Raw genomic sequence first — 23441 nt, 5'->3', positions numbered from 1 at the left:
TAGTACCTTACCTTCTACCTGAGTAGTATGCAAGTACTAATAATAAGAATAATAAAATGATAATAATAACAACAACAACAGCATTTATTATACATCTATACAACATATAATATACAGCAGTAGAGGAAGAAACAAAGTGAAAAAAATTCAACTAATTCAACACAGTATAAAGGCATTTACAGAGATCATGTTTAAAAACGTTTCAACTTTCCATTTGAGAAGGCTTATATCTTCACATTTTATTTGCACTTGTACACTCTACATATTTTTGAATACAAAAACTAATATGATGCCTGTGGCATATTTATTTACCCATGATTTTAAAATACATTGGTTGCAATAAATGTTTCACATTTTAAGATAACATAAGTCATTATCTTGGGAAATACAATGCTGTCCGTGTTCATTTGTTCTTTGGTGCACATAAAAAAACTGAACTTAAATGATTTAGACATGTTTAGATGTTGTAAGAGATTGACACACCACACTTCCTCTCACTTCCCTTGTCACGTCTCTCTTACTCTTTTTTTCCTCTTCCTCTCATTCTGTCTCTCTATGCTGTGGATCGCATCTTGCTGTGTTCTCCCTCCGGACTTTCGACAGCGTAATGTGAGGAGTAAAAACTCTCTTTACGCTCCATCTTCATTGAGTCCATGCTATGCAGGCTCTTCAGATTGATTATCTGTCTCAGTTTATGTCTGAAATCCTTGGAAGCAAAGTAATAAATGAACGGATCGAGGCAGCTGTTCAGGCAGCTGAAACAGAGAGACAGTTTGTAGGCCATGTAGATGGACTCATTGTAGAAGAGTCTCAGCACCGTGTGAGTCAACAGGAGGATGTTGTTGGGCGCGAAGCAGACGGTGAACACCAGGAGGACGATAAAGGCCAGACGTATGGCTCTCTTTTTCTGGGCTGTCTTGGAATCTCTGGCCAGTTTGTGTATGACACTGACATAGCAGAATGTCGTGACACAGAAAGGGAAGAGGAAGAGGACGAACACCATGCTGAAGAGAAAGGCCGCCCAGGCAGACACGCTCGGGAGCATGTCTTTCTTCAGCACGTCAAAGCATGTGGTAATCCCGAGTTCCTGAATTTCAAATGTCAGGTCTGTGGTCATCAGCGGATACAGTACGCTCAGGACCACGCCCCACATGAGGAGACAGCTGAGGACAGCGATGGACTTTCGAACCCTGGTCTGCCTGAACCGCATGGGCCTGACGATGCCCAGGTAGCGGTCAATTCCGATGGCCATCATGGTCAGAATGGAACAGTACATGTTGGTGTAGAAGACAAGGGTCATGATGCTGTGGGTGGACACATAGAAGAAGAGGGTTTTATTCAATCACTGGTTGAAGCACAAGAAAGATGAGAAGATCAATACCACTCTCCTATTTGTCTGATCAATATAAAGCCACAGCCAGCAGTCCGGTAGCTTAGCTTCGCATTAAGATTGGAAACAGACGGTGAAAGCTAGCCCGGCCCTGTCCACTCCAAAAGTAAGAAAAATACACCTGCCAGCACTTCTCAAAAATGTACATGTTATGAATTGTTTGGTTCTTGTATGTATTTAACAAAGTGTCAAAACGACCAGTTGGTGAGGGGTAGTGAAATCAAGGAGCCTTGTCGCCACCGTGAAGCCACCAGGCACCCAGTGGAGACTGGAGAAATCACCGCCATAGGCTGGCTGTACATGAGAAGTGGACATAGTCATTGTGACTTCCCCTATTTGTTTGTGGACTACGGTTTACAAGCTTACAGTTTGGCATTTTGCCCATTGCCATCTTGGATTTTGGTCATCGCCATCTTGGTTTTTTTTGCAACCAGTAAACAAAAGGGACCACATTTGGACTGCAGAGGAGTGACGCCGTGGTAGAGACCTTCTTATAAACAGTCTTTATGGTCTATTTGACTCTAAGTGGACCTTCATTTATTAAATGAACATCATGCTGTAATTGAAGAAGACTTGAAACTAGAGATTGAGACCATCAACTCATGTTTACAATGTTTACTGAGGTAATAAATCAAGTGAGAAGTTGAGTAATTTTCTCATAGACTTCTGTACAATCAGACTTCTTTTTGCAACCAATAGGAGAGAGCATGTAAGTTTAAGGCACTCCAGCATTGGCTTCACTTTTCGGAACCGGAGGTTGCCGCCCGATCATATTGAGCGAATAAACATAAGAGTGATATCGATCTTCTCATTGATTCTTGGCAAGACAGCAAACAAGTGTTCTTCCCTAAATGTCAAACTATTCCAACTGGTGGACTGTCGGTGTACACTGACTCTGTGAAAATAACAAAATATTACAAGGCCCACAGGTTCAAACAACACGTTCGCTCAAATTTCTGTGGATTTCTGTCAAAGACACCCCGTATCAATACTTCAACATCGTCACTGCAGTTACAACGGGTACCTGCACATATTGGGTCCCAGCTTCCAGTGGTATCCTTGGAGCTGGTAGGCGATCTGAAAGGGCAGCGCGGCGCCGAGGGCCAAGTCTGTGAGGGTGAGATTAATCATGAAGATGATGGAGGGGGTCTTGGGGGAGGTGCGGAAGATGAGGAGCCACATGGAGAGGCCATTTCCTGTCAGGTTAACGGCAGTGACGATCATGTAGATGACGGAGATGGCAACGCTGGTGTTTACATTCAGGAACAGGGCCCGGGTGGTGTTGTCTAGCTTGTAGCTGCTGGAATTCCCCGTCATGACTGGATGGGAACTGGTTCCTATCACCTGTGAGAGATCACCTATGGTTAGAGGCATGTGCTGCAGTGGTTGTTTTTCTGAGAAAAAAAACTGGAGCAGCATCCGGCATGCAACTGATTTGTAATATTTGAATGAAAAAGCATAAAACATCAGCCGACATACAATAAAAAATAAATTAAAAAAATGACAAACCTAGTCGAAAGCGACATGTTTGCAATCTTTTCTCTCTTTGAATGTGCAGAAGTGATTGATCTAAAAGGTGTGAAACGGACACTTTAAGCACTCTCATAAGAACTCCATTACTCTGTGTTGTTGTTTGCGTGCGAGCGGCACATGTTTCGTGTTGCGTTTTCACACAGGAAAAGAACATGATTGATTTGCGGTGAAGAGTGTCAACTGCCGCTGTGGTTTAGCTGGTATAGCATCGACACCTGAAAATGTTATGGGGAGTAGACTCGCAACTGTCGGTGATTATATCATGGAAGGCCCAACTGAAATTTTATCTTCGTGCCATGAGAAAGTGAACACTTCAACACAGTAAGCACTACACATGGTGTTGGTGGTGTTGGTAAATCCCTAAGACACTGCAAGTTGCGCTGTAAACCATGCAATGGAAAGTACCCACGACTACACCAAGGATCAGGATGACAATAACGGTGACACATTTTTGATATGTCAGAAAGCAAGACAATTAGACTTTGGGGTTATAATGAGTTTTTTCTTTCTAAAAGTTACAAAAATGTTGCCAACTAAATAATTTGTTAATAGATTGTTTTGCTTATTTATCCTCCCTCCCTCTGTTTTCAAGGTGTTGTAACCAAGCATTTCTTTAAACCATGCATATTCATGCTGTGACGTTTTTACACTTACACAACATATTTATGAGTGTGTGCAGTCAGGCACGTCGCGTGCAAGTGTATGTTCACTATGCTGATATTGTACCTTAGATCTAAGTCGCATGTTTAGCTCTTGTGGCCACTGGGTGTTGTTTGTGTTTGTGTGTTTAAACGCTAAATACAAATATTGTCCAAAAATGAATTTTAATTAATTAATTAATTTTACGGTAACCTTTCACTTTTTCTTTTGACTCATGATAACGTCACTGAGCACATTTAGGAACAACACATGTTGACCACAGTGACTTTGCTGATGAGTTCAAATAATGCGTAATAGTAAATATTAAGCAACCGACACATGGAGCTGTGTAGGCCAATTTGGAGTCATTATTTAAAAATGTGAAAGTATACATATTTTCTCAAGGTTAGCACCTGTCCTAAAAAATCTCAGTGAAAGTTAGTCAAACACTCACCTACGAAACACGGAGGCAGACGAAACAAGAGGCAGGTATGGGATTAGGTCGTGTCGGTTTCAGACAAAGGTACAGATATTGTGTCTGCTGAGGAAATGAGATTTGATTGTTACAGTGTTACAGTGCCAGAGAGAGAGAGAGAGAGAGAGAGACAGTGCCAGAGAGAGAGAGAGAGAGAGAGAGAGAGACAGTGCCAGAGAGAGAGAGAGAGAGAGAGAGACAGTGCCAGAGAGAGAGAGAGCGAGAGAGAGGAAATGGATCATGTGACAATCTCCATCCTATCAACTGCAGTTAACGCTTCAGATTCAGTGTTAAAATGTCTGAAAAATCCCCACGCCTTCACAGCATGGAGAACTCACACATTTACTCATCATGATGATTTGCATGGTTGCCGAATACATTCATGAATTATCTCTACAATGTCTAAAGCAATAGTGCTGTTAAAAACTGTTGGGAGTGACGTGTGAAAGACTATTACTTTTACTCATAGTCAGTCATATCACCGCTGTGATTTACTAGGAAGGGAAACCAGAGTGACGTCACATAGTACCACCTGTTAGATTGAATTGGATCACAAAGAATAAAGATTATGAAATATTTCTTCACCATACTCAACTCGATGCTCAAACTCACACATATACATTCTTTCTGTATGAAAGCTTTTGTTTTGAAGTGAAATAAGAGCACCCCATGTCAACCCCTGGCTCACGAGATACATGAGTGGAGAGGATGTGTTCTTATGTTGCTGGCTTCCTGTTGATTACAATAGTTCTGCTTAACTGTGCTCGCAACATTTGGAGAGAAATAAAGGTCTGCCGTCAGTATCATCAATGAAACACCTAGCATGTGTACACCCACTAATGCTAAGATGCCGCTGCATATTCATGTGTGTTCGCACATTGCCAAGTATAATTGACTCATATCTGCCATTTGTAAATGTGTATGCTGGGCGGTGCTGGAGACAAACTCTGCCTCACCCAAACTGTGAAAATGACTGAAACGCTGATTTAGTGTCTTATAACGGTACAAGAACTTTATTTTCTCACAACTTCAAGAAAAAAAAGAAAAAATAATGATACAAGAGGTATGATAGACAAATGTTAGCTGGTGTGCAAAAACAATATAAGGCTTATTCAACAGACATATTACTGTATCAATACTTGTGGCTGTTTTGATTCATTATGAATTGACAGTATTGATAGAAAACAATGCACACATTATAGAAAACAAATTGTTTTCATTTATCTGTGTCATACTTTGCAACTTTACATTATTTCTAGGAAATGCTTTATATATACGTAGAGAATGTGTTCTTCCTGGCTCATGGGTGGTTATGTACAAAGCTTTGCTCACAAAACAAAAAAATCTCTGTTGGATGACACTGCAGAATAAGATGGAATACAAAATGAGGAAAAAGCGCAAAAACATTGTTCTTTTTTTATCAATAATAACTCTAATCCCCACTCATTCGCTCACCTCTACACACAAAAATACACACAGGATTTCATCTGTGAAATTTTCTACAGCCATTGTTTGTAAGTTCTACTTACATTATATATCATTTTGATAAAATATAGGATTATTTAAAACATCCAGGTTCAGGGGAGTCTACAAAGGCTTGGTAACAAGGTATGTTGCAGAGGGTGAGGTCATGGTTTCATCAGACAATCGATGACGGATACGACAGGAGAGCTGCCTCTTACAGGGACACACTTCAGATGACCAAAAGGAAGGACACTGGTTGTGCTATCATTAAGGTAACTATCATTATTATATCCGCCAGGAGACTATGTATTGGGTGGCGTGTGTGTGCATGCGTGAGTGAGCATCTCTGTGTCTGTCCATGGCTAATCTTGCGTACTGCTGGATCTATTAGCCTTATGTTTGTTGTGCTCATTTATGCCTAAGGACCTCTCGTGGTTGCAGTGATCCAGCTTTCTGTTTATGTATGTACTGTATGTACTGTATGTATACATGGTATGTACTGCATGTATACATGTAGGTATCTACTGCGTGTATGTACTGCATGTATGTACTGCATGTATACATGTAGGTATCTACTGCGTGTATGTACTGCATGTATGTACTGCATGCATGCATGTATGTATGTATGAGCTCTGATTACTACGGAGCGTGTCTTCTTCTGTTGGTAGCAGGGGAGTTATTTAGCTGTTAGCAGCCGGTGGGAGTCCTCCACTGTGTTTGGCTAACAGAGCTAGCAGCTACAGAACTAAACACACAGCAGGACTGACTGAGTTTCTGTTCAGAGGAAGCTTTAAACTGTCGACATGAAGCGTTACAAAGTAAACGACAGTTCAGCTGCACCGAGCCGGTGCAGACAGCTGTCTGGATTAAAATAAGAGCCTATCTGTTGCGTGATACGTGCGAGTGAAAAACGTGTCTGAAGCGCACCGGGGTTAAGATGGGGAGCAAGTGTGGTTTTTCATTCAACCAGCACTGGTCGGTGCAGAAACACCAGGCCGAGATCTGCACTCAACTGAGTGCACTTTTTTAGTTCGAGCCTGTTCTTAGTATTTTTCACATGGTTCATTCAAAGGATTCTTTGAACACTAAACAGTGAGACAAAATATTTAGTGAGTACTTAAAATGTTCATGCTCCAGCAAAACTAAAACCTTGACCAACATTCACAGCTTTGTTGTCTGTTACACCTAAAACAGATGCCAACGATTAAAAGATTTGTTTGCTTTTGAAGTGCCTTTCTCCCTCAATGGAGTATATTATTTTTAAAAGCTCAATGATAACCTGTCAAATCTGCCACCATCAGCTGAATAGGCTATTTCTATTGTTTTGTATTATGAACATCCAGACTGCTCACTGTTCATCTTTGCTTTTCTCAAACCCCTTCTCCAGGCCCGTTGCCATAGCGACCGCCTCATAGCAGTGCTCCGTCCCGGGTTCAGGGGAGTGGCCCACAGGGATGCAGTCGTAGCCTTTGCCAGCTGAGCTCATGCGCTTCCTGTTGCGTGCGCCGGGCTGATAGAGCTGCATGGCTGGACGGTCCTGCAGGGAGACAAGAGAGCAGGGACATGGGAGAGACAAGCAGCACACATTTTGAATATACAAATAATATGTCTATATACAATGTACATGTATATGTATATACACACACACACATACTTATACACACACACATACTTATTAATCTTCTTTACCCGCTTATTCACGAGTCACACAGGGCTGAAGTGTATCCCAGCATGCACTGGGGCCGGCAGGTACAGAAAACAGCCTTTTCAACGTTCAAATGCTCTTCCGCATGTACATCAGTAAGTGAACGCACCGTAGAAGAACGACGACCGGATTAAGTTTCTTACCTACTCCCTTTGTTTAATGCAAATTGTCTGATCTGTAACATTTTCTTTGTAATGTTTATTTTTTTAACGTTGGAAAAAATCATTCATTTCTTCATCCATTCTTGAATGATTAGCACTGATAAATTGTTGGCGCACCAGACGTTCTATGAGCCATCGCCACTAAAATGTATCCTTACGAGGTATTTAGGGTTTCATGTTCACCTGATTTCCTGTTTGTTTGTTGTTGTTTTTTTGGGGGGGGGGGCATTGTTTTAGGGTTGTCAGTCCCGTTCTAGTGACCGCAATATCTCAGGGACGTTGTGAAATTAAATGTCACGTAAATAGAAACCTTTTCTTTTTACGTGACATTTAAAGAGACAAGCGTACTGTAGAATGTTCACTGTAACGCGGTTAAGTGCTATCTCTACGCCGGCATCAAGGCATGAAAGAGACCGTTTCTCTGACACAAATACACTGAAAGTTAAGAAACAAGATTTTTCGGAGCTGATGATTATCATCTGTAAAAAAAAAAAACACACATCAACAAACATCTGAGACACAGTTACACGTAATTGGGTGTCACCTTCCCCCCCATCTCATGCTCACCTTCTCGCTCACCTTGTTTCGGAGGCGTTCCTTCCTGTTACCCAGGTCCTCCCTGTCCTCCTTTCCCAGTTTATCTCCCCCGTCGGGGCAGTAGGAATAGCCATGATGGTGCCCCTCTTTCTTGGCTCGGTCCTGGCAGTAGCCCTTCCCCCATTTGGTCTCGTCTTTGCGCCGCATGAACTTGTCAAACTCGTAGTGGTGCCGCTGCCGTTTCCTCTCCTCGTCCTTCCCCCGGTGATCCTTATCCCTCTGTCTGCGGCCGTGCTGCTCTCTCTGCTCCTTGTCGCTCTCAGGCTGACCCCTAGTGGTCAGAGCGGGGATTGCATAGACACCACATAACGTCAGGGTTACACAGGCCCAGTTGTGATTGTCAGAATTGTTGGAAGCAGATCACAGTCAGATGTGTGTTTCTTGCAACCATAAAATATAGATGTCCATTCAAATTTAAAACAATTTTAGTTTTAGATGATGGTTTGCAAAAAACAAGGTTTTAACTCAATTAAAAACACAACTTTCTCTGATTTTTTTTCCAGCACTAATACATTTCATCAATTATTTGAGAACTATTTAGTGAGTGATAGCAGATTCCAACCCTGATATATATTTTGAAATTAGGTGTTAGAGTTGCCCCTCTTTTTTTCACTGGAAGATTCGTGCCTACTGTAACTACTTCATCAGTGGTTCGAAAATAATATATTTATTCATTACAGATCAGCAATTATCCATGGACTACTTAACTAGTAACGAGCCTAAGGCTTTTATTTCAAGTAATTTGAGAAGTTTACAGCTATTAAGAAAGCTGAAAAGTAAGATTTAGATGTAAACACAGCATCTTTATTATTATGACAGTAAAGAATGGTTCATATGGCCTACGTCATGCATGCTCATATCAATCAGAAAACCTTGATCAAATCCAAAAAGTGCCAAAACATTGTGTGAACCAGAACATGAGGCCAAACGAAAAAACTAAGGCGAGAATAGATAGGTACCTCCAGTTACTTCAGCTGGTGCATGGAAGCGTGCATATTTGGACACTTTTCAAAAACAGAACTTTTACTTCCAACTTCTCTGGAATCTATGAAATGGTCCTTTCAGGTTAAATAGAGAACTGTTTAGGCTGAGCCAGCCACATTAGCAGAAGATACACTCACTGAGAGGTGGACTTGTTTCTGCAGCCTAGGTGTGCCTGAATGTCCTGAATGTAGAGTGCTAACAGATCTGGAATAGGGTCCATCTCACACAATGCCCTCCCCAAACCATCCTTACTTTTCTTTGGGGTCCTTGGACTTCGTTTGTCCTCCAGCTTTCTCCCATTTGCATCTGTCAGTCTCCCCAACGTCACTTTTGTCCTTCATTCGGTCTGAATCCACATCGTCGTCCCTGTCGCTCTTCTTCAGGAGCTGGATATGCAGTTACAAAAAGACAAAAATCCATTATTACACGCTACTGCACCATCCACGAACAAATGAGTATCTAAGTGACGGAGCGTCACCTTGATTTTGATATCTTTATCGGACAATTTCCTCTGCTTCTCCGCCTCCTTTCGTTTGCGTCTCTCCTCCTCCCGCCGCTTCCTCTTCTCCTCCTCCCTTTGTCGTTTCTTTTCCAGCTCCCTCCTTCTCCTCTCCTCTCTCTTCTCCTCTCTTATTCTCTGCGAGAAGAGATGTGGCACGTTGAAGAGAGGATTGTTCAAAGCAGTTTGTCAAGTCATTTCTTTTCATTCAAGTATTTGTCTTTTCTCACCTGTTTCTCGATTTTCTTATTTTTGATGTACTCCAACAGTGGTGTTGTCCGTTTGGCTAAAATCAATCAAGGGAGGAAATGTTTTTTTAGACAAGTAGACAGAAGTATTCTTTGAACCCATATAAACCTGAACCTTGATCTATATGGTCCTGTACCTATGAGCTCCCTGGTCTTGGCCTCTATCTCTCCCAGCAGAGTCTCCGGGTTGGCCATAGACTTCTCCTCATCACAGGAGTAATTCTCCAAGAACCGCTTGTACTCTGGGTCTGAATGGGGTTTAAGATCCAGAATGAGTGTACAATATGGTGCGATGTCTAAGTCTGTGTATGTCAGGGTATTTAGTTTTTAATGATGGCTCAAACTCTATATTTCAGCACCTTCTTCAATGCTCCCGGCTTTGGTGTCTTTCTTTTTCACCTTCTTCTTGGAGATTTTCTGGAAGGGGGCAAACTCCACCACGGCAGGATACTCTTGGCCTGAGCAAATAATGAAATAAAAAGGCAGCTCGTCATATAACAGACGTCCACAATCAAACAGTAAAGACAGCAACAAAAGCTCTAAAGCCGCCTCTCGGGCACATTAAATCCAGCCTGCAGCTGTAAAACAAACATATCTTGTTTTCATTCAATAAGGCAGAATACATGCTGTGTCGTGGCCGACGAAGCCTAACCGACTTTGAAGGGAGAGAAATACCCTTGTTGTCGATGAAGACGTAGCCATCGAATCGGTCCCTGAACAGGAGGATATCTTCAGAGTTTTTGAAATTGACATACGCTCTGGAGAACAGGTGGGGGTAAAGACTGTGGACAGAGAGAAAGAGAGAGTCACACACATTCACACGTAAGGCAAAGATGATTTGATATCATAATATATCGCATAAATATAGCTGGTTACTGCTTGTTGATTGGATAAAACGGTTATCGTGATTACCTTTGATCGGCAGGAAAGAACTCAAAATAGTCATAGGATGGGAGCGGACTGAGCTGCTCCTCCAGCTGCTCCTTTGACAGGTTAGGTGGAAGCCTTCGGATCACCACCTGAAATCGACCATTTCTATGTTATTTCCTCGGCTCAGCGGGAAGCACTTTGTTGGTAATCAAGATCATTAGGTTTCTCTCTCGAAAGATCGGCTCAAGGTTGTGACATCTGTTATTAAGATCTTGATTCCAGATCTCAGGAACACATATCAGACAATGACACAAGGGGGTAAAAGCTCAGCAGGGGGTTCAAAACCAAGAAGTGGGGGAGCTTGGATAGTCAGACGGCATCATGAGAGTCAGATATGAATGGTTTGCAGCATTTTTCTCGTGCTCCACGCTCATGAAAAAGAGCATACTACAATTTGGCGGTTCATTACTGCACTGCAGCTTCACACACACACACGCACACACACACACATTACTTTTATGGAAGTCCTAGACTAAACCGCTTGAGTATCCCTTTAACTCTCTGACCCTGCCAATGGGCTGCTCATTAGAAACTCCGATGCTGTGCAGACAAACATTGCTCAAACACTCAGTGGTGAGGTGAAGTCATGTGACCATGGTGAAATTCCTTAACTGTTAGCTTTTAATACACACTTGACCTTTAACATAAGGATGGGAACAAGCTTCGAGTTTACAGGTATGATTCTGACAGAATGATATTGTTGTTAACCTGAAACATATTTTAATAACAGAAAAATGCAACACAGATGAAACAAGCATTTCGAAGCCATCACTTTGACTCTGTCAATGTTTTTGACTCTAATGCACTGTAATAAATACTGTAAATGATGGATTTTGTTCTGCATTATTCAGATACATATGACACCTTTGGAACTCTTTAGCTACTGGGGAAATTAGGAGTTAAGATCCTAAAGGCGGGATTATGGCGCTTAAAATGTTGATGCAGCTTGTTTTAAAACATAGAATGCCGACTAGATTGGACACAGTTTCGTGCGTACGTCCAATAAAGTCTAAAATATAAAACAGTATGAGATTACAGGTCCGGCTGACAGGTCGTTTATTCCAGTCCGTCGTCCTCCTCCTGTCGCTGTCCGCGGTGCTGAAATGATCACCACCACCCCTCCATGTCTGTCTTCCCCACACAGCGTATAAACAATGCGACACGTCGCTAACGCGCGGCCTACCCACCTTAGTGAAAACCTCTTTCTTCTCTTCTTTCTGCTTCAGGTTACCGGGAATGTTCTCCTGCTCCCTCGGGACGTCTCTGAACTGTATCTCCACGACGCTTTTCTCCTTGCCCGCGGTCATCTGGTCCTTTTCAGACCTCATTTCTCTCCATCTCCCTCTCTCGCCCGTGTTAAATCACCGTACGCTCGCGAGAGTGTGGGTATATCGCGAGACAAAAGCGAGAGACGGAGCTCTTATATCACGCCGCTGTAAACTGCGTCTGCAGCCCGTATATCTCTCGTGACGCCCGCGGACACTGTCCAGGGTGCGAAGCAAAATAATGTGAATTTTATTTTAGGATGAAATCATTTACATGGTCTATTAGAAAATGTTTTCCACTATTATATAATTGCTCTTCTGTTTGATTTTGATTCTTTTTTTTGCCATTGCTTAGTGTTATCCGTCTTATTTGTCATCAACTCGTTGTTTTTGGTGCTGCCTATCTTCAACAGACACTATTGTAAAATAGATTTTAACCTCAGTGGCTTTGCTCGTTAAATAAAGGTTACATCTTAAATGAAAAAACTGTATAAACGATCAGCATCAATTATACTTAAAGTACCAAAAGCTAAAGTTCGTATTTGGCAGAACAGTCGGCTTCTGTATAATGTTTAAAATAGTATTGGACTATGATCTTTGATGAATGCACGCATCTCTTTAACGTTGTAACTGGTAACGGTGGGGGTGATTTTAACTTACAGCCTATTGAATATAAAGTGGTGTCTCAACCGGTATTAATACAGCATATTTTATTTGATGAAAATATTTTGATCTGAATCTGCAAAGTAAATAGTAACTAAAGTAAATGTAGTACAACAATGTTTCGTTCTGAATCGTAGAGTAATTGGTAATACTAAAGTACAAGTAATCAATTGTACTTCAGTAGCCTAAACGAATTGAGTAAATGTACTATTTTCCACAACATTACTATATATTGCAAACTAAATATGCCACATGTAAAATTAAACGAACACATCGACCAGGTCATCGCTTTAGTAAATGCGTAAACACCAGCGTATGTTTGTCACGTAAGTCTTCGCTGCCGCTAAAGTAACTATTTTAGCTCCAAATAAAGCACATTGTGGTGTGAAAACAAAAGCGAGTCCCATTTGCTGCGCGCGTCCCTTTAATGCCCCCAGTGTCATTCCATGTTCCTGCAGGGTCGGAGCACAGTCAGGCAGTCCAGCAGCCCTCGGTGTCAACGTGCAGGTCCGGGGTCGGGCTGCGGGGCTTCATGCTCGACTGACCCGCACAGTGCGAGCTGTCCGCTGGGCTCCAAGGTTCCTCGTGGGAGGACTGGCTCACTGACCGCCCGTGGACGTCTCGGCAGGGAACTGAGGAAAAACAATCATTTAAAAAAGTCCAACGATACTTTTCAAATGGAAATATGGGCCTTTGTACGATGAATAAAACATACTATTATGTTTTATTTTGAGCACATCGTCTGGCCAAAATAAATTTTTACAAAAGTATCCGAGAGCATTTTTATTGAACTGGATCACTAAAGTCAACTTTGTTTTTTAAACTGACCATAAACTCACCACTGAGGAAGGTTTGCCTGCCGTTGCTGGTCTCCTCACACAGCCGAGCTCTCTCTGGGGTCGACACAGAGCTCTTCAGGCTGGGAACAAAAGTGGAGCAGGTGTCCAGGTCCCGGCACACCTGGTCTTGGGTGTAAATGACCGCCGCTTTAGACGGAGTACAGCCCATCTCTCTTGGAGCGACTACGGCCGCTCTCCATTGGGTGAAAAAAGGGAGGTGAACGGGAAAATACTGTACGTAAATGTGAAGAGAGATGGATGGATGGAGGGCTGAGAGAGATCACTCCTCCCCCTAAACCGGAGCATGACATTTGAGAGGACGGTCTGATCTCCGGTCAGTTTCACACTACCGTGTGTTTTTCTCTGGAGGGGTTTGCACAGCACATGATACGCAATGTGCTAACTAGCAAGTGATATTTTGTATAATTCTGTACTAATAACTATATTATACGTATGTGGGCTAATGTCAGGATAATTACCTAATTATATTACAGTATTAAAAAAACCCAATGTAAAATTGTCTTGTTGGTTCAAATCAGTAATTTAAACATATACAAGAGCATGTTCATATAGGCAGGACTTCACATCTCAACAGGGTTCAAACACAACTCATCCTCAGTCAGGATTTTGAAAGTAATTTTGTGAGAAAAAAATCAAGATAATATGAAGTGTTTCCCAGCCCTGTTGTCATTACAATATTCCTATTAACACAAAATACAGAAATGCTGGAATCTTTTAAGATAAATGCATGGCTTATTTGAGTAATCACAGGAATAGTTTTCACCAAAAACTGCTTAAGCTGGCTCTTTATTAAATCCACAGGTCGAGTAACACGGAGGCTCCTGCCATAGGCAGTAATAAGTGACTTTTAGTCTGTTAGATACGATGCGAGGTGTGCGGCTGTGTTTGCTCTGCTCAGTTAAGTGTCAGAGGGCCACAGGATCTCCGGGCTCAACCCAAGGTCCAAGTACTCAACCCCTTCACCGAGGCACATGTTAATTCCCCCTTTTAAAGTGCATTCTTGCAAAATGAATACAGCAGGCGCTGTATAGCAATTCACACACTTTTACCTACGCTCATAATGTTCACGACGGCGTGTTCCGTGTTTTGTCACTTACAGGAACAAACATATTTAATGCACAAGAGGGAGAATCCACAGGGAACCATTGGTGGAGGACACGTGCCAGAGTTTCAGTTCGATAGCTGTCCCTGGGCTCGGATATGTGTACCTATGACAACCCGTTGCTGCGACAGTTCCGCCTCCCGACGGGATGAGATCACGTGCTGGCGTCCGACAAGGTGTCCAGCATCATGTCGCTCTCGTACATGTCGCACTCGAGGGTCAGGGAGAGTCGCAGAGGCGTCTCCAGCATCATCTTGTCCTGATTGGACAGCGGCGTTTCCAAGGACGTGATGCTGGCGTCTTCCAATCTGGGCGTGGCCAGGAGGTCGCTGGGCTCCGCAGTGTTCAGCATCTTGATCAGCGCCGGAGTGTTCAAGCCGCCTCGCACCTTGTCATTGATGTCTGTGCCTTTTGTGGAGACAAATGACGACAGGCCCGAAATGTCAGCTGCTGTCTCAGCACAGATGTTTGAATATTTGCAACAAAATTTGATCATGCATCATTTTCCAAAGATAAAAGACAACTGATGTGAAACTGCAGCACCTATAAAGGCATTTGTGTCACCGATGTACATCTCAATACAGTGGCCGAGCATCGTCACAGAGAACGTGTCGTCCCTTTTCAGTCCGAGTGCCTGCACAGAAACAAACAAACAGACTTCTTACGTTTCTTACAAAAACATAACTGTTGACATACAGAGAAAAATATAAACAATCGACCTATCACAGGTGACGATTTTATGCTCCCTCTTGTGCATTTATTCTATTGAAAATAAAAAAATAAAGTCCCATACCACAAAAACTTTTTCTACACAATATTTATTTTCATTTAAACATACAGCTGGTGGTGTTCACTTGCACTTGGTCTTAATGCTTACATTTATTTTGTTTTCTAAAAAGACAGCTAGCTTATCAACAAACTGTGTCCTTTGAAAGTTCTGACTTCCATGGTAACTCCTATTCCTTCTTGCAGAGTAGACCATCAATCCTTCATGACTCAAGGTGTTTAAGTTAGAAATAAAGCCCTTATAAACTGAAGACAATGGCACTATACCGTGTGAAAGTAGTCGATAGCGCTCTCAAAGTCTCCCATGAGGCTGTGCACGTATCCTATGGACGAGTAGGTGGAGGCGTGCTGAGGAATTAACACCAGAGCCTGACGGTGGTACTCCAGAGCCTGGTCGTACTTTCTACAGAAACAAAGTACAAAGTCTGTATCGATGAATCCAACAAAATATCAAAAGGACGTTTGCAGAAATGTGACAAAATACATTTCATCAAATAGTACATTTAAAGGGACCAAATTACTGGTTTCCATGATTTAGTTTAGTAACGAAAGTCAAACACAGTAATAAACAATGTATTTTGATAAACAAGGCCATATCAGCAATTTTCAAATTTGTACATTTTGTAGGCAATGAGTGCACCAAGGGAAGGTTTTTAGATTTTTATAGCTGCATGTTTGAAGTTGCAAATTGTTCAGGTTTTGCTAAATACAGCATATCTTCTGCTCAATGTGCGTCCCTCTGTGTGACGGTAACACACGTGTCTACATCAGCAGATTACTGCTGCCACTGCTTTGCAAACGGTTGCTAGGTATGTGTACATCTAGTCTGACAATGACCAAACAGGTCTTCTTTGTGGACGCATGTCTGCTGATCCTGACTAAGTGAGTTTGTGGCTGAGGTACAAGCCAATTTCATGAAGGCGTTGTGATCATAAAACAAAAAATAGATGACGTCCAAAAGTATATACACACTTCAGTTATAATCGTTTTACAATCAAATGCAGAGAACAGTTTTGTTCAACCGTTTTTTAAAGTGCCAGCCAAAGGTTAACCTCGCACGGCAGCTGGATTCTCACGATATCTCAAGATCACACAAAAATCCACCTCGTCAGGCTTCAAGTAATGCCTTTGTGTTCGAAACCACAGTTGGTCCAGTCAGCGTCCTGTGTGGAGCTACTGGCAGCTACCGTGGCTGATGTGTGTGTGAAGTCTTCGGCAAGAGTTTGATTGACAGCTGGTTCATCCAATGACCTGCCAAGTATCTTTTAAAAAGGGCCTGCCCTTCTCCAAACAATGACGGCTTCTCAGATGATTCTGTGTAACAAATTATCTGGCGGGTCAGGTGAGCTAAAAGTGCTAGCAGCACAACATCATAAAGTCATTGTGCAGTCCCGATTATCATGTTGACCCTACTTCAGCAATACCACGATAACACATGCACTACAGAGTGTTCCTATCGGCACATGTGAAGCTGTGTTTCTATGGTTTTACATACAAGGAATGGAGATGGATGCGTCAATGACTCACTAACGTTAACACACTCACCCCGTATGATGAAACCTTCGTTCTATATAAAAACTACCTCAGCCTTTCAAAACAACCACTTGTGTGGCGCACATTCTGCAAAGCCCCTTATATCTATTGAGTGGTGGCTATGCATAATTCATTAAAGGGTCTTTTCATGAATTCCCAACGAGGGCCCTGCATTCTGAATGATTGCGACAGAACAAGTGAGCGCATCTCTGAAAATAGCTTGTATGAGGAAGGTGATGAAAATAATATAAGATGGGGCATGAACAAATTAGAGCAGAGTGCACTCACCGATCTTCTTTAATAATCCACTTGGGATAAATTTAGCCTCCCATATTAGTAGCGTATGTGCCATCTCCCCTGTTGGGCCACTTTGAGACCATTCATTGAAATAGAAAATGACCTGGGAAAATTGGCTCCGTACTTACTTCAACTTCCGACACACGTGACCCAAGTTGTTTAACAAAGGCTCCCATTTGTCCACAGTGACCTAACATTTGAAAGAAAAACATAAAAAAGCACACATTATTAACATGTGGTCATGTCTTCAGGTTGTTTGTCATTCACACATTCAGACCTTTTTAATGAAATGAATCAGCCGTTACCTCGTTTCCTATGGCTTTGATCTTCTCCATTGCATCGAGAAACAACCTCTCTGCCGTCTTCCAGCTAAAGCAATAAATGTGAAAAACATTTGTACAGAACACGATTTTATTTTTTTTAAGATAAACCAATGTGTGTGTAATTTAAATGAGGTGCATTATGAGTTAGTTAAATGTGTTGTCTACATGTTTTAATGTGTCATTACACAGACTTCAGAAAACAACTAAAACATTTTAAAAGATTTTTGATTTGAGTTTTTGACATATTTTCTGCCATCCCAATATAACAGGTGAATGTAATTTGATTTGATGCACAGATATCAAAACCCCCTCAAAACAAACTAAAACTATCTGCAGGACTAGATACCAGTGGGGTTTTATGAGAAAACGTGTCCTCTTGTAATCTGTTAAAACCAGCTTTTACAATTACCACCGCTGTGTGCCAACATTCCTTTGTGCTGCCAATAACATGTAGGCTACCTTTGTCAATCTGGAGGCCTACATGTTGGTTGTTTGTGTTTGTGGCTCCATGACTCACTCTCCATTTTGAAAGGCAACCACCGCCACCTCGTGGATGACAAACGGGTCCTCTGGAGCGATACTGAGAGCCTGGCTGAAGAAACGCTCTGCCAGCTTGGAGTTGTTGGTCAGACCGTACTCCAGGCCGATGTAAAGCATGGGTAAGTGGCACCTGGATGAGAGAGAGCCACAAACAAGTGTCACCAGAAATGGCAAAATTGCCAATGCAATTGCTAAAGAGACAGGTATGTCTCTGGCTGTCAGGATCTCCAGGACAGGTCAGTCGTGTACTTACCCTTTCATCAGCTGGGCAGCGGTGAAGTATGCAGCCATGGCTTGGTCATGCTCACTCTCCACTGCAAAAGAATGACCATAGGCGATCCATGCAGGGCCGTACGTCCTCTCCAACGTGGTGGCTTTGCTACAGGAGACACACAATATTATATAACCTGCATAACTTCACCAAAATATAAACAGCCTGCTCTGTGGCCTCAGACAGGATGTGCTTCCTTTTGAGTGTGCGACTGCATACCTGAGGTACCGCCGAGCGTGCTCGTTTTTATGGCCCACCATGAGATAGTAGCACCCGACAGCAAACCAGGATACCTGATAAAGGTTTTTGATGGTTATCAATTACTGTAAATTATGTTTTTAAAAAAAGAGCGGAATAGGCTGCAACACTTACTGGGTTGTTGGGATACAAGTCCACAAGTTTGTGCGAGAGGTAAAACAATTCTGCAGAGGAAAAAAAACAACACAAAAAAAAGCTTACTGAGCAAATTTGACCAATTAACTATAATACAATCAAACAAAACCTGCTTCATGCATGAATGCGATGTATATTTTACCGTTTGCTTTTCCAAGCTCCACCAGAGTTCCTATGTGGACCGGCAAACAGTTGGCATGGAAGGGGTCTTTAACCATCACCCTGAAATACAAACACAGAGCTGCATTAAGTGGTCGTGCATTTTTACCAACATTCTACTGCATTTAACTTGTCAACCGTTACATAGAATGTAATCCACATCATATGATTGGATACTACACTGTGATTTCGGGCATTATTTAATGGATTTTTTAGGTTTGAATGTTACTATACAATGACACAGATCCATACATGTGTATTAGTCAAAACCACTTTGTCTGGTTGAGGGTTAAGTAGGAATTTCAGGCAAAGCTGGACATTAAAGCAGGCTACAAGTTACATACAGAGGTGAGAATGATCTTTGTCATGGGATTTTTACGGTGTATGATGTCGCTGTGATGAATGCAAGCCTCGCATTTCTACAGTGTCTCTTTATAATTATCCACATTACACAAAGATCAATCACAGACTGAGAGGAAGACACTCACGTTGAGGTGAGTTTGTAGCACATCTTGAAATCACAGTTATAATAATGTCTCTCGGCAAGAGACACCACCACATCCAAGTTGTCCTGAAGACCATTGACCATCTCTGGCACCACCAAATCACTGGGCTTGTTATACTGCAGGGGGAAGGAGGAGTGTGTGTGTGTGAGAGAAAGGTGGTTTTAGGGTTTAAATGTGAGTAGGTGTGAAAGATAAAACGAGGTCATGAAAAAGGCAGAGAAAGGAGACTGATTAAGGAGGGTACACTGGAGAGCAACATTTGGGTGTTAGCTCTCTATGTGTCGATAAGACAGAGGAATACCTTTAAGTTATATCAGGCTACAAAGACAATACTCGTTGGTCGGCTCAATTCATTGTTGGTTTTGGTATTTTCAAAGGACTAGCAGAGAATAAGAAAATATGACGATCATCAGACTTATCCTTCTATTAATAATAATCAAATATAAATCAAAACTAAATGCAGAGCCCCATACCTTCTTTAACTTATTCTCAAATAGGAAGTGTAAGAGCTCCTCCTCCTCCTCGGTGCACTGTTGACTCAGAGGAAGTGAGTCCAGGAAGTCTTTTTCTATTGAAAAATGAACAACAACTTTCACATACAAGTTGTTGAAATGATGATGAACATCATAGCTGTAGAAAAGAAATAGGTCAGTACACATCCTCGCCACAGATCAGCCTCACCTTCCTGAGCGGTCAACATGTGGTGGGACGTTAACAGGTCAAAGGCTTCAAAGCAGTACACATCCAGTCTCAAGGCCTCTTTATAGCTTGAGGTGGCCAGCGGTCTGTTGTCCATGGCATCATAGATCTTACCCCGCAGGAGACAGATGGAGCTGTTGACCTGAAATATGTTAGAGACAACAGAAAGAGTCTTTAGTGAATACATACAACAGTACTCGTAACTTTATATAGTGTTTAAGCTCCGTCCACGGCATTAACAACACCGGACCTTGTCAGCATTCAGAAACAACTCTCATATCCTGACATAGAAAGTATTTCATGACAGCATTAAATGTCACATAAATACATTTATATTTGCTGCACTCAACTGTTATAACAATGGTTATAAATGGCCACGTCTAGAGCACGTTTTCACCACTGAATATGATCTACTATCCATACAAGCCGGTCGTGCAGGGGCAATTTTGAGCAGGTGAACTCCATGACGTGAATGTCAGTAGAGATGACCATATCTGTTGTGTAGTAGTTAAACATCTTTGTTGAATCTGATGAATATAAACAATGATCTCATAAGTGACTAGTGTGGATGAAAAAGATCTTATTGTTAGTTATAGTTTTCCTCTGTAAAAAATATGATTGTTTTCAAACTTTCAACTAGCGAGCATTAATGACAATGAATGCTTTTGCAGGACTTAAACACTATATGTCAATCAATATTAATGCATGAGGTCATCTATTGTGTAGACATTTTTTTAACAGTAAAGAAAAAGAAAAGCTGCTAATATTAGTTTCTAAATTTTTGAAAATAAAGGATTTATAGGGACTGCATATGCAGCACTGCTTTTGAGGATTCTGGGAACCATACGAATTCCCAAAAATACTAAATTAGGGTTTAAAAAAAAATAAAGAATGCATTTCTACCAACAACGTAAATACAACTGAACTTGGTGGTGAGAGTGTTTGTGCGAAGTCTAACTGCACACGGCTGAGAAAATTCGCTGGCAGAGTACAGCTACATATTTGCAGTAACAGCATTAAACAATACGATTGTTAAAAAAAAGTTGAGTGGTGATGAACAGAACAATGTTGAGTAATGAGATTCGATCATGCAACACTGACAGAAGACAGTCCAAAATCTCTCATCTAACGGCATTCAATATATTCCAGTGTCTCAACGGCAGTCCATACTTACAGCGGCAGGGGACATGTCCCAATCCTTGGCCGACTCTGGTGTCCCACTGTCCTCTTTCACACTCCTGTCCAGCAGCTTCTTATAAGCTGACTCCTCTGTGTCCAGGATATCCAAGGCCTGCTGGAACTCTTTGGCAGCATACTAGACAAAACAATCAAAAGGATAATGAATCTAAAGCATGGGCAATATCTGGTAGGTTTCTCTCTATATTATATTCTGTAGCACATGTAGAGGAGGGTTTATGACTGACAGTGTGTATTTTGGAGTTACTTACATGGCACCTAGCAGCAAGATACTGACAAGCGCCGTACAACTGTGCGAGAGAGGACATGTTCGTTTCAGACAAGGGACTGACTTCAGGGAGACAGTGATAACTTCAAATACATACATGTTGATTTGTGTTATAAACCTCGTCACCCACTTCCCCAGCACAAAGCTTTGCAAACATAACCTGCGATTACCTTGTCAAGTTTCCGTGAGCGGAGGGCATGGGAGGCTCTGTGGTACTGTGAGGTCAAGTAAAGGCACTGAGCTAGCCAGTAGATATCCTGGGGATCCTCTGCATGCCAAACAAAGAGGTAGTATTGGGGTCATCAACTTCTGACGTTAGAGTCATCACTGACCGGCTACACAATAACACTGCAGCTGTTGGCAAGCTACTGTATTCAAGTTACGTTTATTTTCAGCTGTGAGTGTACGTAACAATGTCACATTTAACACGTATTCTCTCTCTATAAAACGCCAGTGCTGATAAGATTAGCATAGTAAATTAAGGTGGAAGATTGGTAGGTTAAATCAACTCTCATGCTGGCGTAACGTTAGCGGTTATAGCACTAACTCACCGTGAGACAGGGACGCTATCTTGTCGGCCCAAAACAGAGCACTTTGATACTGTTGCTGTGAAGAAACACACAAAGACAGGGCAATAGTCACTCAAATATATCGTTATTGTTGTAGTTGGCTGGCAGCCTGGCCGGCTGATAGCTTTTGAGTTAGCGAGCCAGTCAAGCTAGCTGTATCGCTCCCAAGCTAGTATTAGCTAGCAGCACAGAAAGTCAGAAATAAATGAGGCTAATTGTTACCTGGTCAATGTACTTCCGTACTCGCTTTCGAATTCTGTCGAGATTCATTTTGAGTTTTCCTTTTTACAATTATCGCTCTGACTATAAAAAGCGTGTCATTCTTAGAGACAAAAACAATGAAGTGTATCAAACTATGCACAAAACAGTAAGTGCTAGCTTGCTAGCAGCGTAAAATCAAATCCGCGGCTTCTTTCTGCAACGGGTGTCCTGCAAAATTGTGCCGTATGGAAACTCATACTGGATAGACAGTTCCACATGAACTCTTTCACTTTCGTTGTATGTCTAGCTGTAAAATAATAGTATATACATAAAAACAATATACAAATATTTACTTGATTTATTTATTGTTGTATTTGTGCTGTGAAAGAAACAATACAAATGGTTATCATGCAGTTTGTCACATTTACATAAACCACAGACATATGAATTTAACGCGGTACACAGCCTATACAAAACTACTACTTCTCTATTTTAGAGTGCCATGCAGGATTTAGGTACAGTTTCTCTGTACATATATGTTTTTTCAAAACTGCCTATAGTGGCACAAAGAGTCTCTTTAATGTGAAGAAAGAAGAAGTTTACTAAAATAATAAAACATGTTATCCCTCTTCAGTAACCAGGATTCTCAGGTGTATCCTGCGAGATGTATTTCTCAGTTGCATTTGGTATGTTACTATGTCCTGCTGTATCTCTCTTCTTGTACCTTCTTTCTTGCTGGTTTCTTTCCTCTTTTCATTTTACCCAGACTCTGCTTTGCTATTGGCCTTGTTGCTTGCAGGACTGTGTATGTTTGCACCAGCGCTGGTCTTCTGTTCTTTATCATCACTGCGCTTCTTGCCATGTTTTTCTTGTCCCTGAAATTGGCACAAAAAGCATATGATCATATGATACAGTTTAAGGGGTCATTGTGAGTGCAGAAGTGACAGATAATGCATGAATATATCTAAAAAAAGAAGGAACAAAAATGAACCTTTTGCTGGCTTGTCCTGCCTCGTGGGTAATGTGCAATGCTGTCCATCACTTTGAGAGTTTTGAGCCAGCCCTCATGCCAGCTCCTCAGATAATAATGAGAGCTGCACTGGCTGAGACGGAACAGGATCATTTGATTGTCCTTGGTAATACGGAGCAGCTCCAGTTGTCGCCTCTCAGCACCAAGGCTGCTA

At 41.8% G+C, this 23441-nt stretch overlaps 3 protein-coding genes across 3 annotated transcripts; all 3 read right to left on the bottom strand.

The window, feature by feature from the left end:
* Nucleotides 1-228: 228 nt before the first annotated feature.
* Nucleotides 229-2707, bottom strand: p2ry8 (P2Y receptor family member 8; the record flags this gene model as incomplete). The annotated part of the gene is made up of 2 exons (XM_079277741.1): nt 229-1304; nt 2415-2707. The coding sequence occupies 2 exons, from the start codon at nt 2705-2707 to the stop codon at nt 554-556; spliced, it is 1044 nt and encodes a 347-aa protein (XP_079133867.1). The 3' UTR covers nt 229-553.
* Nucleotides 2708-6849: 4142 nt separating this feature from the next.
* Nucleotides 6850-11953, bottom strand: upf3a (UPF3A regulator of nonsense mediated mRNA decay; the record flags this gene model as incomplete). The annotated part of the gene is made up of 10 exons (XM_079276450.1): nt 6850-7038; nt 7935-8235; nt 9201-9334; nt 9427-9585; nt 9678-9733; nt 9833-9943; nt 10055-10153; nt 10371-10477; nt 10608-10714; nt 11813-11953. 10 exons carry the CDS (start codon nt 11951-11953, stop codon nt 6850-6852), a joined length of 1404 nt encoding a protein of 467 aa, XP_079132576.1.
* Nucleotides 11954-13971: 2018 nt separating this feature from the next.
* On the bottom strand, nt 13972-22459 carry cdc16 (cell division cycle 16 homolog). The gene is made up of 18 exons (XM_079277527.1): nt 22279-22459; nt 22039-22093; nt 21658-21755; nt 21471-21509; nt 21197-21337; nt 20005-20164; nt 19797-19891; nt 19306-19439; nt 18801-18880; nt 18638-18687; nt 18485-18558; nt 18248-18373; nt 17972-18124; nt 17437-17500; nt 17260-17321; nt 15569-15704; nt 15059-15149; nt 13972-14923 (listed from the first exon to the last, which is right to left on the bottom strand). Exons 1-18 carry the CDS (start codon nt 22324-22326, stop codon nt 14670-14672), a joined length of 1860 nt encoding a protein of 619 aa, XP_079133653.1. The 5' UTR covers nt 22327-22459; the 3' UTR covers nt 13972-14669.
* Between the last annotated feature and the right edge of the window lie 982 nt (nt 22460-23441).

Source organism: Melanostigma gelatinosum (assembly GCF_949748355.1).
Source record: "Melanostigma gelatinosum genome assembly, chromosome: 10".
Lineage (NCBI taxonomy): Eukaryota > Metazoa > Chordata > Actinopteri > Perciformes > Zoarcidae > Melanostigma > Melanostigma gelatinosum.
The sequence above is the reverse complement of the archived record's forward strand: the minus strand, read 5'-3'. Positions and strand labels throughout refer to the sequence as shown.

Coding starts and splice junctions, on each gene's coding strand:
- cdc16 (XM_079277527.1), bottom strand. CDS start 22,326: ATGAATCTCGACAGAATTCGAAAGCGAGTACGGAAGTACATTGACCAG. Junction 19,892..20,004: donor CATGTTGACCGCTCAGGAAG/GTGAGGCTGATC, acceptor ATTTTTCAATAG/AAAAAGACTTCCTGGACTCA. Junction 17,501..17,971: donor GTTGCCTTTCAAAATGGAGA/GTGAGTCATGGA, acceptor TTATTGCTTTAG/CTGGAAGACGGCAGAGAGGT.